This window comes from Schistosoma haematobium, chromosome ZW (assembly GCF_000699445.3).
Source record: "Schistosoma haematobium chromosome ZW, whole genome shotgun sequence".
Taxonomy (NCBI): domain Eukaryota; kingdom Metazoa; phylum Platyhelminthes; class Trematoda; order Strigeidida; family Schistosomatidae; genus Schistosoma; species Schistosoma haematobium.
The window spans coordinates 56,413-74,993 of record NC_067195.1 but is presented as its reverse complement, the minus strand read 5'-3'; the positions used below and the strand labels follow the sequence as shown (position 1 = coordinate 74,993).

Genomic DNA, 18,581 nt, shown 5'->3' with positions numbered 1-18,581 from the left:
TTATAATTGCTCTCGTAATCATCATCATCATCAAACAATTTATAAATGATCAGAAAGACGTTTTGTGGATATTATATTGATTTAATAGTTGAATCTATGAGTCAATTAAAGCTACATCACCATGAAAAACCTGTTGTAAGATAGTAACTCACTAAAGACAATGGTAGATGGTGGCTCAATTCCGTGGATTGGTTGAAGTTAGACATTGATACTATTGGATGCTGACTATGTGGTATAGAGGTTGAGCGTTGGCGCACAAAACTGATTGGTGCTGGGTTCAAATCTCGCAAACGGGATCGTGAATGCGAACTAGTGGAATGAAACAACCGTCCAGTGCTTCCAGGTTTTTCATGATGGTCTAGCTTTCATCGATTCATAAATATAAAATTTATACAAGTTGAAATCATGAGCCAATTGAAGCTAGACCACCATGGAAAACCTGGAAGCACTGGACGGCTACTTCATCCTTTCGTGAGACTCCTCAGCAGTGCGCATCAACGATCCCGCACCCCGCGGGATTCGAACCCAGGACCTACTGGCTTCGCGCCTGAGCACTTAAGCAGTAGACCACTGAGCCGGCATCCAACGGTGTTAATGTCTAACTTCAACCAATCCATCAAGTTGCGCCACCGTACACCATTGTCTTCAGTGAGTTCCTATCTCACAACAGACCTGGTTGAACTCCACTGGTAACGACTTCTCACTAGAACTCCAGGAGTGTCTCCTGAAGTCAGTCACTAGTGAGCAGGTGATTATTATTATCAGAATGGGTTTTGAATCATTTTACATATCTAGTTAGTACTATAGTGGAAATGTTTCGATATCATTCATTGATGAATCACAATTATCTTGACCGTTGTCACAAAGCTTTTAAACTAGCGTGATATCCGGACCAAATCGATAAGAGGATTTCATTGACCTAATTAAACAAACATGATTTCATTAAAATTGAGTTTTATTTATTGCGTGTGAGACCAATTACATTCATTTTAATAAACAATCCTGTTCAATTAAATTATCAGAGCGTAAACAAATATACATATTTATGATTATCTTTAAGCACGCAATTATGCTGAGGTATTCTGAGATAATACAAACAAAATATAAAGTTTTAAGAATCTGCCATCCACACAGTGAAGGTTATTAGATTGTAAATAGTTGCCAATTGACAACAAAATCTGACATGTGTAATATGTAAATGAATTTCATTTTTATTTAAAATTATTGTTGGGTCGGCTTCCGGAGAACTTCAACGGAGCATCCAGGGGCCCAAAAGGAGCCAAAGAGTCCTAGCGTGGTGTGCCATCATTGGTCGGTAGCATAATATAACGTTAAGAGATTGGCTGAAATATGATGTTGATTTAACCGGCGCCAACATCTATAAATACCCTTGATTTTCTGTACAAGAACGAACCTTGGAATAAAGCGTTTTCTCTCATACTTGTGTCTTCTCTCTGGAGTTCAAGTCACCGTGTAGTTCTAGACTGCGGGTTACCGGAATAGCTTAGGAATCGTATATAGCGTTCAACCTACACGACTTATCAGTGGCGACGGGGATGGGATTCGAACCCACGCGGGAAGACCCCAATGGATTAGCAATCCATTAGATACAATTTTTTTATCAGAATGGGTTTGTGGAGATTTTTAGAAATTTCACAGATTGAAATCATGAGTCCATTGAAGTTAGACCACCACGGAAAACCTGGAAGCACTGGAAGGCCGTTTCATCCTATTGTGGGACTCTCCAGTGGCAGTGCGCATCCAGGATCCCGCACACCACGAGATTTGAACTCAGGACCTATCAGTCTCGTGTCAATTTTTTTTTATCAAAATTAAATAGAGACTCTAACAAAAGGTTATCCAGGTCACTTATGTGCCACAATTATGTAAAACCGCAAAACTGTATTCGAAGATGTTCTTAGTGGAAAAGAATAGTTCACTCTTTAAGATGCATATTATGAATAGAATGACACAGAATTATGTTTTATTAGTATTCTAAAAAGATATCATTTTAAATAATATTGCGTGTGATTAATTTAAGCTGAAACAGTCGATCTTCTTTTGACGATGGAAACTCAAAAGAATATAAGGTCATTTAAGTTCAAGTTGGAGGAATCCACATTTAGCGTCCCTTATGTGTTACAACTCTAACAAGCTTAAATATATTTAACAATGAGGAATAACATAAAGTTATTCCATACAACGCAGTTTTGATGGATGGTTTAACTAAAGTTAGATAGTTTCATTTGTGTAGTCTTCATAACTTGATTTGTTCTATCGATGCTAAGTGTACAAATAAATGGTATGTGATCACTTTTCAATGATAATTTACCTTACGAAAAAGTGTACTTCAGCTTTAAATAGCTTGAATATGATTATTGAATGTTTGTTTTTTTTCAGAGATTTAGAAAATGAAAGGATTTGGACTCATGAAGAACTTCTTTTAGCCGATAACACTTATATTGGTCGTTCCTTATTTACTGTAAATCAGCTAATCAGGCAACATCAATTACTCATAAAAGAAGTAGCTAATAGGACAAATAGAATGGAAATCACGATACAAGTGGGTAAATTTCTAAACTATGAGTATTCATGCTATTTGGCATAAGATTATTATATTTGACACGACTTACTTTGCATATTCTTTATCAATGGTTTTTTGTAAATAATAATACCAACTGAGAACATAATGAACTATATATCTGTTTCTTCTCCACTGAAACTTGTTGGATGTGGTTGAAAGCAATTGAGTATCAACTCAGTCAATGATCTATTGTTAATGTATCAGAAAATGGTAGGAATCGTGTTATTTAAGATCTATGGGTATCATTGTAGTGAGCAGAACACGGGTGGGGACAATCGAAAGTTTTTAGCACAAAACTACAGAGTTACTTGGTAAAATAGAAAAGCCATATGGTAAATCGTTAATTTACAAAATATCAATCCATCATATCAACCTGAGCTGTCCCCGTTGCAAACATCAATCTCTTGTCTCACATTTCATTGTTCATGCGTTCTCTTACAAATTGCATTGTGTTCCCGCTTTTCCTTTCTTGATCTTCCCCCATATTCTGCTGCCAGACATTGCGTTTTTAACTCGCGTCATATACTACCTACATCAATATAAGTAGCACGCATCACATCATTACCAAGATTTGACTTGATAGTTTCAAATAAAATGAACATTAGGTTGATTGTTATAAATAAATTAATATATATTTGTAATATCTCAATGAGTAGAGAAAGTAAATTTTTCCACTTTTCATGAGTCTCTGATTCTCTGAGTAAGTCGCTTACTCTGAGTTATGAAACGTCAGAAAATTTAATTTTTCTACTCATTGAGATATTACAATGTTATAACTCAAAGGGCCGCCGATTAGAGGGCAATGACTTATTGATCGGATCAAGGGATTCAAAATCTCGATAGACTATTCTGGTGCGTTGTCCCCGAGTCAGCTAACGCGATCAAGAAGTCTTGACAAAGCGTAGAAAGTGTATTCCACAGGCAACCAGCAGATACCAGGTCAGGTCAGGTCAAGTCAATCAGGCACACAAATCAAGCGTATTTATACAAATATTTATAATCGATATTGACATGGAAATCTTTTTAAGCATTCAACAATAAGTTCGTCAATTGACTGCCATTCAAATATTTAAACATTTAATCGATAAGATGAAATTAGAAAATATGAATTTTGGGGATCTATCGTTCCCAACATAGAAATATATTAATTTTCTTTATACTTAGATCTATATTTTCAACATATGAGTAAAACACATGGGATCAAGTAGTTTATAACCGTAAAAGAGTTATGAAATCAACTAATCTAGTTTTTTTTACATTAAGTAGTTGTAACTATGAATTGCATATACTGATGTCTAATTATTTGTTCTTTTCATTTCACCTGAATTAACTCAAACCCTGAAAGACATTGTCACACAAATCAAAGGATCTGCCTCTTTTTTAAAATGATTGGTTTATTCATTTTGAATATTACGTACGTTATCGGAAATGAAAGTAGAGACGACCAATTTCTAACTCAATAGTCTACGGTTGATTCGCTGGTAGAAGGACACTATTCTCCTAGATTTTATTCCTTGTCGAGTTATAAATGTTTTCTGACCTGAGGAGCTTTTTTTTGCTCATCTAAATGACTATCTAGTTTTAAATATTTTGCGATTACAATCTGGAAAGATTTTTTTTTGGGATGAAATAAACTACTCTATTCTTTAGGGGTAGTAATAGAAAGTTTATTCATTCCACTTGGTTATCACAGGGTATTTTTATATCTTACCTAAATGATAATCAGAAAAAAAGAGAAAAAATCATGCGTTCCTATCTCCATTAATCACTATTTGACATTAATTTGGAGTAACGGAAAAAAACAAGCCCAGTTACTGTGATTTGTTCATATCAATATTTTTTTTTGGGGGGGTGGGAGTTTATTTCAGTTTTCTATCACGATAACTCATTGTATTGTATCTGATATTTCTTTTCTTTTTTTTTACGTTTCTAGGATGCAGATAATATTATAACGAAATTTCAATCAACATTTGAAATGGTCATAGATGATGATTGTAAAACAATTCAACAATCAAAGATTAGATCGTCTGAGAAAACAATGACCATTCAAATAGACGATCATTCTATCATTGAAATTGAATTATCCACTGATATAGGTGTAAAATATAAAATCCCTAAGAAAATTCTAATCGATTTGCATACATTAATGATAGAATTACGTTATGATTTAAAAAATCTAATTGATCGAATGTCTAAACGTACTGAACGATTAAATATAGGCTTTCAATGTTTTACACATCTTGATGAATTTGCAGAATTACGCAGTTGGTTACAAGAGTGTGAAGATATGTTACTATTAGAATCAAGAGCTAGTCGTGATATAATTACAGCTAAAACTGAACTTAAAAAACATGCTCATATTGAATTTCGTGTAAATACGCTGTTAGCAAATTGTGTTCGTGATTTCAGTAAGTTATACAATTTTTTTTCGATCATTATTTTATGTAAATCAGTTAGTTTTAAAGTTTTCAATCATGAGTGCTGTGAGTACACATTTCATAAGCAGTATAATTATCAATAATAAAGCAAGGTGTACCTGGTCGCGGCCCAGATAGCTCAATGGTAACGTCTCTGACTGTGAAGCTGGGTGGCACGAGATTGAATCTGTCAGGAAACACCAGTTCCCTGAAGATTACAGGTACACCTTGCTGACGAGTGCCAAGTAGCACGAAACTCGGGTTCAGAGTTTCCTGTCGACTACCTCCAACCACCATCTAATCTCACAATAGTGGACTCAGTGTCGAGTCACAATGTATCATGATCGATAGCATTCAATCTGCACTAATAAAGACTTGACATACATGACATTGATCACCACCCAGTGATCAATCAATTGTGATTACATGGGTATATGTTTGGTTGTCTGTCTGACTTATCTCTTAAACAAATTCAACAATTAAACCATACTTCACTCGAAGCTTACTTTTTATACATTAGGCTTTTTGATATCTCGACACTGAAGTCATCTGATTATCCAACAGTTTTTGGTCTAAAATATATATCAAAATAAGTGGGATCATCCATAATCAAAATCAGAGTGGACCCTAACATGCCAATCGAGCCGGAAATGTCTTTCACCAGTACTTGTAAATAATACCTAGTTGTTTATTCAGTAGCGATGACGGAATTATATTGGTGAAATAGTGTCAAAGGTTTGATTAACCTGACATTATACAGGACTGTATTTTCACTAAATTATCAGATCTTAGTAAGATAAGTAGTATGTTACTGACATATCATTTGGAGCTTTATGTAGTAGTATATTCATTCAATTTGAAATTATTATTTCCAGTGATCTGTTATCTCACAAGTTGAAATCATGAGTCAATTGAAGCTAGACCACCATGGAAAACCTAGAGGCACTGGACGGCCGTTTCGTCCTAGCATGGGACTCCTCAGCAGTGCGCACCCACGAACCCGCACCCCGCGGGATTCGAACCCAGGACCTACTGGCTTCGCGCGAGCACTTAACCATTAGACCACTGAGCCGGCATCCAACGGTGTTAATGTCTAACTTCAACCAATCCACGAAGTTGCGCCACAAAAAGAAGTTTTTCTATTTTGCTTAATATTATCTCTACATTTACACTTATTCATTTGATTTCCTTGAATATTGCCAATAGTTGACTAATCACGAAACTCTATTCTGTTAGTTTATTGTTATCAAATTTAATGTTTTGACTATACTCTGAAAGTTTCAATTAAAGTAATAGTGAAATCGGTCAACAATATTCGCATCAAGTTGTGAATAGGTACTGCTAACCAACATCCAATATCATGTAAATATAAATGAAAACAATAACAGTTTTCCAATAAAAAGCCATATCCTGTTCATGGGTAGTTCTACTACTATCATGAACGGCTTACAATAATAAATAGTACACCTGGAAAAAACCATTTTATTAAGTTAGTTATTATTATGGGAAAACTTTAGGTAGACAATCTTTGAAAATCAAGTAATACTTGTTAAGCATTTTATGTGAATACGGAATTCCTCAGTATTGTGTAACTACCATCTAAATAAAAATTCAAATCTATGGTACTACTTCTTCACGGCAAATTAGTAATCTGTAAATCACTGAGCTGGGATACAATAGTTCACGTTTTTTGATTATCGATAATTAGCATTACTAAACGACCGCTATAAATTGCCCCTCATAGTTCAAATCTTTTAAGTTAATTTTTACATGCTAATTTTATGCCAGACTACACGATCAATGATTGTGACACATCAGATCCTCACAAATTTATTCATTTACAACAGTATCATCACATTTCATGACTTGTATTCACACGAATAAATTCCAAATTCAACAACTTAACATGATTGGAAAACGTTTTAATATGCGGTTGTTTTATGAATGAAACCTATAGTATGTTAGATGATTTTTGATTTCTGATCATTTCCCCAACGAAGCTCAGTAAAGACTTTGGTGGAGTTTTGTTCTCTGAGCTGGATGGTTTGGTCGTGGAGCTTTCATCGTTCTTCTGAATGAAATCATCAGTACAAACTTCAAATAGAAGTGAAGTGTTTGAATTTCTCCATATGTGTTTCAAAGCTTGTTCTATGCACCTCGATGTTGATTGGTTCTTATTGACCTTAAATTCGTCATTGTTTACTTCTTTGTTTTGGTTGTGTCTCCCATTAGTGTTTGATTTTTGTTCTTTCTGAGTAATGACTGCCGAGTCAAACATGAGTGTTACTTCTAATTTTGGATAAATATAGTTTCTTCGAAGAAACTTGAAATCTCTTAAGCGACATGCATCAAACTTCTAATTTTCACCTCTCGAATTCTTTTACAAATATGACTTCCATTTTTAATAATATCTGACACATATCAGATACCATTGTAAAGTTGTTCGTACAAATTTCGAAGAAATTGTTAATGAATTTCTTAAGTTATATCTGAATACCAGTGTCAATGTCGATATAAAAATGTTCAGTCAACTACTTTTTCATCACCACTTCAAAATATCTAGTCACATTTTACTCATTTTTAAAAATTAAGTAGTAAGCATAGGTAGTCAAGAAGTAATTCCATTTGCAGAGAGAGAAATCCTTGAATCTGTGTAAAATGGGAAAAGTAACTTTGTTACATACTTTAATGATACTTTACAAGTGAAAATACAACTAAATTAATACAAAACTAGATCGAGCCGATCTTTAGCTTTATACCATTTTGTTTTAGTTGTAGGAAACCTAATTATTCATATGTGTATTTCGTTTTAACTGTCCAAAAGTCTATTAAATATTTGATATGGCGTTGTTGTTGTTGTTATCGTTGCTGTTGTTTACAATCAAATCGTAATCGGTAAAAAAAGCATCCAAGTTATATTTCTGTGATTTAACAAGTGATTATATTGTAGTGTCAGTTGCTATGTTCAGCCCATATACCTTATTCTAGCTTCTGGACAAGCCAGTTTATCCGTTCTTCATGAGAATCACACATTTTGATCTTGTTAATTATTCGCTTATCAATCTTGACTTTTGTTATGTGAGCGTATATATGTGTGTACACTTCTTATCCTATTCATTACATGTTTGTAACTTAGTTTTGTGTGACTATAAATATTGATTACCGCTTGATGAAATGGAGTTGGCTCACAAGCCTTCTCCACCGCGAGTCATTTCGCTTCACTCTCTTTTATTCGCCTCATCCTTCTCATTTCCTGTCCCATTCCCGTATCTGTTATTCACCACCAACGCGATTTAACTGAAGGAGGATAGTCGACATGTGTATTTCAATGACAATCTGTATGCAATCCAATTGGAGTCAGATATTATAATTAAACTAATAATGAACTAAGTGAATTTCATTTATTACAATTAGAATTATTCTCTCTCTAGATTTTAGATAATCTATATATTACGACTTTTTGACGTCTATTTAGCATTCAACCATGAAAAAGTGATTAGTTTTATAAGTGGACTGTCAAAACTATTATGTATACTTTGTTTTCCTTATGATTTAACATTGAACAAAAAAGTAAAAGACTGTTGATTTCATTTAACTAGGCAACAACATTATCAAATAAAATTTGTTTCAATATATATATATATTGAAGTAGATTTCAAGTTGTTGGGGGTTTTTTGTGGTTGTTGTTGTTGTTGTTGTTCATAATTAAAATAATAATAATATTATTATTATGCTTCATTCAAAACCTAAAAGACATGAAAACGATTGTGTCACATCCCACTGTGTTTACCAATTTAAATGTGTGTTTGGTCACACATACCTAGGGAGAAGCAATCGTGATCTCAACATTAGATTAGTGTCAGTGAACATGTACCCAAATGGTTGCAGAAACAAATACAATCAAGTGACCCAATAAGAGCAGAGGATAAACATCCATCATTCTCTATTGCTAAACACATAATTGAAACAGGTCACAAGATTGATCTAAACTCAGCTTTTGTGGTATTGTATAAAAGTGTCAAAGGGTGTATACTAAAGTTTATTGAAGCCTTAGCCAAACGAAAATTCAAACCCCCTTTGTGTATTCAAAAACAGTTTGTTCCTATCTTAAACCTACTCTGGTAATATTGACTTATTATCCAGAGTGATTAGGTTTCAAATTGTGTTCACATGATTATTATTACTCTCATTATTATTATTATCAGAATGGGTTTTGTGGAGATTTTTAGAAATTTCACAAGTTGAAATCATGAGTCAATTGAAGCTAGACCACCATGGAAAACCTGGAAGCACTGGACGGCCGTTTCATCTTAGTATGGGACTCCTCTACTGAACCGGCATCTAATGGTGTTAATGTATAACTTCAACCAATCCATGAAGTTGCGCTACCGTATACCATTGTCTTCCATGTTTTCCATGGTGATCTGCCTTCAAGTGACTTTTCGAATCGTTTATTTATTTATTCTTTAGAGACGTAGCTACGCAAAGTCAAATTATATCAGCAATTCAATTTTTTTTGTTTTACTCATTGAGACATTGGAAGTTTATTATTTTATGATGATGAATATTGTATCATTAAAAGAGTAGGGTAGACACAGTCAGTTGATCAAACATCTAGGACATCACTATTTTTTTCAAATGTTCATTGAATGATCTAAATTTGTTTTAAGGAACTTTTATTATCTATCCGTTGCCTAAATGTATATTTCCTGATCAAAAATATTTATAACCTATCACAAATTGAATTACAGAGAAAATCAAGTAGAGCAACCACAGTTGTTCGATGAAAACTACGCTAATGCTAACGATTACATCACAATATTCATGGGATCCTCTTTTTGGTGGAGTTTTGTCCTCTGAGCTGGATGGTTTGGTCGTGTGCGACCACCAAAATCATCCACCTGAACTACAAATCTTCTTCACCATCTCATGTTATCCTCACTTAGTCAATACTTTCTTGTTAGTTAGTTAGTTAATTGAAAGCAACGTATATGTTTTGTAACATTCGTTTCAAATTCAATAGTGTATTAGGCTTGAATCAGTTAAAAATAATCTATGGAATAAACTAATTTATTTCGACTTGTGCTGATGGGCGGCCTATACTCCTCCACGAGGAGTAACAGGAGTAAGTAAGTAATGACTTATACTAGAAACTGAGACTAATGGACTTCTGTTCAATTATTGAAAATTACCGTTTACTTATCAGTATTGAAAACGCATGTCTACTTGTAGTCATCAGTAATTTTTCTTTATTCAATTCAAGAATATTACTGGACTATGATTATTGATTCCTTTTTTTTCGTGTTTGGAATCATTGTGAAGTTGATATATTACATTTTGTCTAAATTATTAATTACATTTTACTGGACACATGGGACTTGAGATTTGAGTTATTTGTGTGTGTGTGTGTGTTTACTGTCGTTCCGTATTTATCTACTCGGTTTATTTGTCTATTTTGTATGATGTGCATAAAATCGTATTTTACTTTTGATGAAGTTCCCCATCAATTTTTATGATAAGTTCTAGTTTCAAAAGAACTGAGTATGGAAATGCATCATTCAATCTTTTAAAAAGTCACATTTTAGTAAACATATTATATCTGTCTAATTCAAATAAGTCGTGTTATTACATTAGAGGCTTGTTGTTTTCGTCTGATTTTGTGTTGTTTCCTAATATCCTTGATGATTCAACATTAAAAAGTAAATGAATTTATCCAATATTATGTATTTAAATGGGTATATACATATGTTTAGAAGTAAGTTACTTACTTACGCCTGTTACTCCTCGTGGTGGAGTATAAGCCGCCCACCAGCAATCTTCATCCAAACAGGTTCTGGTCAATCCATTCTATTTGTTTCCGGTTGCTACTCATCCTTTTCATATTTCCTTCCATTTCCCAACGTAATGTGTTGTTTAGCCTTCCTCTTTTCTTTATCTCTTCACAATTCCAAGTTAGCGATTGTCTCGTGATGCAGTTTGATGATTTCCTTAATATGTCTGCTATCCAATTCCAGAGTGTTTTTCTAATTTCCTCTTCACCTGAAAGTTGGTTTGTTGTCTTCTATAGTAGGCTGTTGCTGATGGTATCTGATCAAAGGACATTGATTAACTTGCTTAGACAATTGTTTATAAATACTTGTAGCTTTTTGATGATGATTATGATGACTGATGTAGTTCTGTAAGTTTCAGCTTCGTACAGTAGGACTGTCTCGACGTTCGTATTGAAGATTGTGACTTTGATATTGGTTGACAGGCAGTTGTTTTGAGTTCCGTATGTTCTTCATAAAAATTCGTAATAGACCTCAAATTAGTATTTGATTTCTGCTGTAATCCATAATGAAATAATTTCAATTTACCACTTATGAACAATAAAATAAGTCGTTTTAGGTGAAACATGTTTCAGTTATGATAATACAAAACAATTCTTGTCTCAGACAAATACAAAATTTAACGTTTTTTAAAGTTTTTATATCTAACATGATACAAGATATAAGCAAAGATGAATAGTGGCTAGCAGTGGAATCCAGGACGCGCGTTTTGTCCTGTTTAGGACTCGTCAGCTGGATGTACCTGCATCCACTGCTAGCCACTATCCATCTTTGTTTATAATGCTTGTAAATTAAGGCAGTACCGAGGCATACGCACAGTATGCACATATGCCAATAAGAGACTGATCAATTTCAGTCCAAAAACATCAATTTGGAAGATTCAAGTAAAACAATGCCAAGTGAATGATACAAGATAGCTATTCTTACGACATCAATTGACTATTAGAAGAAACGTTTCTGAAAAAAAAAGAGATACATCCTGTTACACATCAGTGAATTAAAGATCATGCATACTCTTGATGTGTCTGATTTCAAACTATCAACTTCCGTCAGAAGGTTAGTACTTCAAGCTTTTCAATTCATTTCAAATAAGAATTTTAGTAAAGCAAATAGAAACGTTTCGGAAGTTCATCAAACTTATCAACGCATGCTTCAAATGAGGTAATTAGATATTGAGTTCTTGTTTTTTGTTATTTAGCAATGAATATTGCATTGTTGATGAATTGATACATACCCTGATGTAGTGGATATTGTAATAAAATATTTCAAGATTGAATAATATAGAAACTAATATTGTAGTCATTGAAAATGTAGATTCCACCAAGTCTTCATTGTTTTTTTTTTTTGAATATGTGTTAGAATTACAACTAAACAGGACGTATATTTACTTCATGTTGTGGTGTATGATATATTCTGATAGCTCCCGAATGCCCTGGTATGGCCGAGAGTGGGTTGGGCTCGCCCTCCCTCTAGAAATACTCTCACACGGCCACGCATATACAGTCTCTGCCAGGGAAGTCCTACTCACTGTCTTCTCGTGGCCACAGTGTTGTTTATCGAAATGAGAGGACGAAATGCGATTGTCCGGCGCTTTAACCGGATTCCAAACTAATGGTGCACATGGGCTCCAGTATCCTGAAGGAACAAATGGCTACCATGGTACTGCATCTCCTCACAATGCTCCACTGCCTTGTGAATCAGACTTTTAGGTCAAAGGCTTGGGGAGTGGCCCCCTAAGAGAACCACCTGCTTCGGTCTTGGCGTCCGGGCAGTATCACATCCCACACACACAAATATGGTGTGGCGCATATATATTTGGTGCCCTCTTGTACCAATATTTATGTGTTCAAATAATGATAATAATATAGTATGATATTTTCTGATTGATTGTGTTTTATTTCTTGGGAATAAAAGATCAGAAATCATTGAAACTAATCAATGAGTTTTTGGAACGTAAAGAAAAATACAAAAATCAACTAGATTTAATTAAAACAAATGAAAATCTACAAAAAGTTGTTGAGCAATTGTCTGGAATACAAGTCGAGAAGCGAACTACTCATAGTCAATGGTCACAGTCTATTCTACATGATGAAAATATGAATAAAGTAAAACAAAGTTCATTTGAGAATTTAATAAATCGTCGTAAACTTCGTAGTCAAATTAAACAAATACGTAAACGTATTCAAGTTATACAGTCTATTCAACGAATTATGGATCGTCAATATGCAAGTCTATTAGATGTTTGCGTACAGAAACGTCAACGTTTAGAAGAAATTCTATCTTTAAGCATTGTTTATGAAGAAGTTTCAGAATTGAAAGTAAGTTCAGCTACCTTAGTAATTTATGTTTCCTACAACGAGCGTTTTGAATGAGATCTTATACTAAATATATTCAAACTGAAGTTGGGTTATCTTTATTATGTGTAGTCATTCTTGTTAGACTAACTTTAATATATGAGTCTTGATTGAACTTATTATATTTATTATTATTTCAACACATAAATATTGGTACAAGAGGGCATCAAATACATATGCGCCACACCATATTTGTGTGTGTGGGCTGTGATACTGCCCGGACGCTCAGACCGAAGCAGGTGGTTTACTTAGGCGGCCACTCCCCAAGCCTTTGACCTAAACGTCTGATCCACAAGGCAGTGGAGCATCGTGAGGAGATGCAGTCCCATGGTAGCCGGTGACCAACAATTGGTTCATACGCCATTTGTTCCTTCAGGATACTGGAGCCCATGTGCACCATTGATTTGGGATCCGATTAAAGCGCCGGACAATCGCATTTCGTCCTCTCATTTTGATAAACAACACTGTGGCCACGAGAAGACAGTGAGTAGGACTTGCTTGGCAGAGGCTGTATATGCGTGGCCATGTGAGAGTATTCCTAGAGGAAGGGCCCAACCCACTCTCGGCCATACCAAGGCATCTGGGGGCCTTGATTGAACTGTATTTAAATATATTGATTAAACACCAAATAGTGATGCTTAGGATGAACTTCTTTGTATTTCTATGTTGTACTATGTTTTACTTAACCAATATTATTATCATTAGGATTATTAGAATTAGAGTATCGACAACCAATACAAATCTGCAACTAGATTACATTGTTTCAAAAACTTATTGACTTTATAAATGATCCTGATTGATTATGAAAAAGAGTGTATATATATACACCAAAGTAATCACTATTAATGAACTAGACAGCTAAGACTACAGGAACTCCAAATGATTGATGTACACTAATGAATTATATTATTCGAAATCATATTGCTCAACCGTGATGAATATGGAAACGTGGATCTTTAGTGAAGATGACGTTTATATTCACAACAACTGGATAGAAACACTTTACATTGATTAAAAATAGAATGAAAAATGATATCTAAACAAAAAAAGTGTTAAGGTAAACATACACGATCAAACAATACGTTTTAACATAAAATTAATGTCTCATAGGCAGAACCGTGTCTGACGTACTACCTGCCATTCTTCATAATTACTTCAAAATGATCAGATTTCACGAAGATCTGCCTAATTCACCAGTCATACTTTAGTCAAAAGTCGAAGAACACTAGTCACTCGATAAATTTGAAAGTTTATTAAAAATGTATTGTACAATCAAGCTTTCAAATGTAAGAAGGGTTTGTCCCCACAACTTCACTACATGAAGTTCAAAAATTGGAATGACCTAGTACATAGAATTATGCTTCTACTAGGAATCAAACGTTTTAAAAATAAAATTTAGTTTTCTGTAAAATTCAAAGTAATTTCACTTTGAAATATTGGCAAAAGTCAAATAAAAAGATATAAGCTTGATTTATTTACTGTGTGATAATGCCCAAGGCATGCAATCCGCACTTAATCAGTTGACAATCAGTGTCCGTAGGTATGGTATGTGCTTTGCACCTTCGAAGTGCAAAGTACTTCTACAAGACTGGCAGGATCGTAATCCTGTACTCACCCTGGATGGTGAGCAGATAGAAGTAGTCGAGAAATTCGTGTATCTAGGTAGCTGCATAAGTGCTGGTGGTGGTGTGAGTGATGAGATCAATGCACGTATGGTGAAAGACAGCGCAGCTTAGGCCAATCTGGGCCATCTTTGGCGCCTTTGTGATGTCAGTCTGGCTGAAAAAGGTGGGATCTACAACGCGTCGGTGAGAGCAGTTTTGCTCTATGCTTGTGAAACCTGGCCTCTCCGAGTTGAGGACGTTAGACGACTCTCTGTGTTCGATCATCGCTGTCTCCGAAGGATTGCTGACATTCAGTGGCAACACCATGTCAGTAATGCGGAGGTTCGTCATCGTGTGTTCGGGCACAGAGATGATAATTCAATTGGTGTCACCATCTTGAAACATCGACTTCGGTGGCTTGGACATGTTCTCCGAATGTCGTCCCAGAGAATTCCACGTCGTGCATTATTTGCCGACTCTGGGACTGGTTGGAAAAAGCGAAGGTGGTCAGTGTATGACATGGTGTCGTGGTATGAAAGAAAACTGCAAAGTGCTGGCTTGTGTTGGTCCTTCACGACTCCCTGGTTGGGGTCCGAGAGATGGTGCGACACAGTGGCTAGAGATGTTATCAGGTATGGCTCAGAATAGAAGCCAGTGGCGATCCTGCTGTAACCTTCTTTTACTTTCTTCATAAAAAGTGGTTGTATCTTCCTTAACTAAAAGGATTCTTTCTGGTTGTACCTTTTTGTTTCCCTCATTATTATTACTATCACACTACCTTAGACTAATCTGGTCGTTATTGTTCTCTTTTTTTCTCAGGCTCCTTACCTTTTTTTCCTTCTCTTTAAATTCTCATTTGATTTGTGTGGTGCATGTATATTTGGTGCTCTCTTGTACCAATATTTATGTGTAATAAATAAATAAATAAACTAAATTACCCGATCCACGATGATCAATACTTCAAATAAAATTTTGAACGACATTATATCCGAATTCAGTTACTAATATGCAACAGATCAATTTAGTTAGCTGACGATACTGAAGTTTAAACAGTTTGGTCGATAGACCTACTGATTTCAATTTTAAGTAGTTTGTTCTCTTTAACGTTTTTACTGATTATGATTTCAAACACTATTCAATTCATTTTTATTAGATGAACCTTTACTGAATTGAAGATAACGACAAATCTCTTATTTGACTTTTTTTAATATAATAAACATATCCGTTAGTTTCATTGTTGTAGAAGCCATACTTACAAGCGTATACTAGTTCAAAATAGTTGAGCATTCAAATGAGCCTATATGAAAGGTGAATAGTTCTGTTTTTAAACCCTTAACAATCAGTATAAATTTATATATATAATCAGCATTCGTCTATGTATCATGACAAATGCGTTTACGCATTTATACAATTATTAACGTCATTATTGAACGTATTTCAATCGACTCATTTGAGAAAGTCATTTTCAAGGTTTCGATATAAAGTGTTTTGTATAAATGCTTCATAATAACATTTAGTTCACTTACAACATACAATGATATCTGTAACAAAAAGTTCATTTTGTCAACATGTTTGTGTTCATAAAAGTGTTTAATAGTTAAATTTGCTCATATAGATTTCTCACAAATATCTACATATTCTAAAAATTTCATCTGATTTTTTTTACTTCAGAATTGGTTAAATCAACAAATCACTATAGCTTCTTCAACATATACCGGTCGAAGTTTGAATGAATGTGTATGTATTATCAATCGATTCATACATTTTGGTGAAAATCTTCTAGGTGAATCTTTTACATCATTTGTAGAAGTTGAACTACATTCATTTGATCCTATTTCAACTGTATATACCATAAACATAACTGATCAATTTGTACATACATCTGGTTTAGCTTCTGAACGTACAGCAAGAGTTATGAATATGTGTCGTTGTTTAATACGTACAAAACATTCAGATTCTCCACGTATTGCATTTTGGCAAGATATTATTTCAGAAACATGGGCTGATCTACGTGAATTAATTTGTTCACGAGTAAAATTATTAATTTCAGCTGCTCATCGATTTATTTTTATAATTCGTTGCTCTGTAAGTTTTTTGTTCTTATTCATTTTGCACTGATACACTTTCTTCATACACGTAAACGTGTCACACGAACTTTGAAAAATATAGGAAACAGAGTTTTTGGTGAAGTTTTGTTCTCTGAGCTGGATGGTTTGGTCGTGGAGCTTTCATCGTTCTTCTGAACGACATCATCACCATCCAGCTCAGAGAACAAAACTCCACCAAAATCATCCACCTGAGCTACAAATCCTCTCCACCATCTCATAGGAAACAAAGTCAATGAGGAAACAATCGATCATGTATCGATATTATTCTCCAGAATTTTCCACCATGTTAAGAATGACATTTTAATGAATTTTTGTCTTGTAAAAAACCGTCATTCTCTTTGTTGATCATGTTGGATTATTTCAAAATGGCAAGAACTGTATTAAGGTTACCAGTAGGTATTACATACGGGGAGATTATTTCACTGTTGAGTTTTCATAAGTTATCAGCAGATATATCGTAAATTCTTCTTCCTACATTTTTTCTTAATTTGATGATAAGGTTTGTTTTTGACACAATGGAAATTGTTTCCTCTGCATGTAATGAGTCGTTTCGATGAGGCTCGTGGTATGGTTTACTGATGATTCTGTAAACATCATGTTGCATACTAACCCTCAATGAATAATGTTTGACTAAAAAGAAAGAATAAATTTCTAAGACTTTTAGAGTGATTTACTAAATGAATTCATGAGTCGATTGAAGCTAGACTACCATGAAAAGAACCTGGAAGCACTGGACGACCGTTTCGTCGTAGTATGGGACTAAAGCGAAATCTGATTAAGTAATCCACTCTTCTAATTTTATTCTACGACCAAGAAAATGACAGAAAATCTGAGTTCGGTCATTGAAATTTTAAGTCACTACATTGTATTGTAATTGTCAACTTGAAAGTAATCATCTTTCACCCATTGGCACATTCTCTACTAATCACAGGAAACTTTGAAACTTGTTCAAGAAAAATCGGATCAGTTGTCTCAATCCATTGGTAAAGACGTACAAGCCATTTGTAAACAACTTTCATTGTTATCTGCATTTGAACAAGATGTCCAAGCTCTTGAACCACTAGTAAGTTATTAAATCAACCGTTCATAAATATTTTGTATCACAAATTAAATAGTTGCATCTGTTAGTTCATTGGACTTAAAGTGATTATGACACAGATAATGTAAAGAATGTCCTGAGTTTCAAGTTTCACCAGATCGGAACCAAGAATTCTTAACCAACCAAAAAGATCCATCATATTAAGAAACAAGAATATGAAAACTGTTAATAAGAGAAAGTCCCATTTCCGATGACATCGTGATCATATCTATGGTCATTCTAAATATGAAGAATATTTTACTATAAGTTGAAATACTCTTACTTGAATGATAGGTTTGTAATAGTGGCTAACAGTGGAATCCAAGACGAGCGTTTCGTCCTGTTTGGGACTCGTCAGCTGGACGTGCCTGCATCTCAGAGTTAATGTTCACTCTGGGACTCGAACCCAGTACCATTCGCTTCAAACGCCATCGCGTTATCCACTCAGCTACTGAGGTTTGTAAGTTTCAAATATCGAAAGGATTCGTATTCCATTGATAATTATTGAAATGCAGCAGTGTAAAAACGTTTTCTAGAAGAGAATTAAAGAGCATAACTACCGGCATGGACAATATGAAGGAAGTGAAAAGAAAAATATATAGGTTGTA

The 18,581-nt window shown here is 34.5% G+C and overlaps 1 protein-coding gene across 1 annotated transcript in view; it reads left to right on the top strand.

Moving 5' to 3' along the window:
- The window catches only part of MS3_00001022 (uncharacterized protein), a 55,798-nt gene that overhangs the window by 18,271 nt on the left and 18,946 nt on the right, over positions 1 to 18,581 (top strand). The window contains exons 5-9 of the mRNA XM_051208558.1: positions 2,401 to 2,563; positions 4,518 to 4,992; positions 12,744 to 13,147; positions 16,459 to 16,872; positions 17,827 to 17,958. Coding sequence (XP_051070075.1) covers positions 2,401 to 2,563; positions 4,518 to 4,992; positions 12,744 to 13,147; positions 16,459 to 16,872; positions 17,827 to 17,958 — 1,588 coding nt within the window. The remainder of the gene's footprint in view (positions 1 to 2,400; positions 2,564 to 4,517; positions 4,993 to 12,743; positions 13,148 to 16,458; positions 16,873 to 17,826; positions 17,959 to 18,581) is intronic.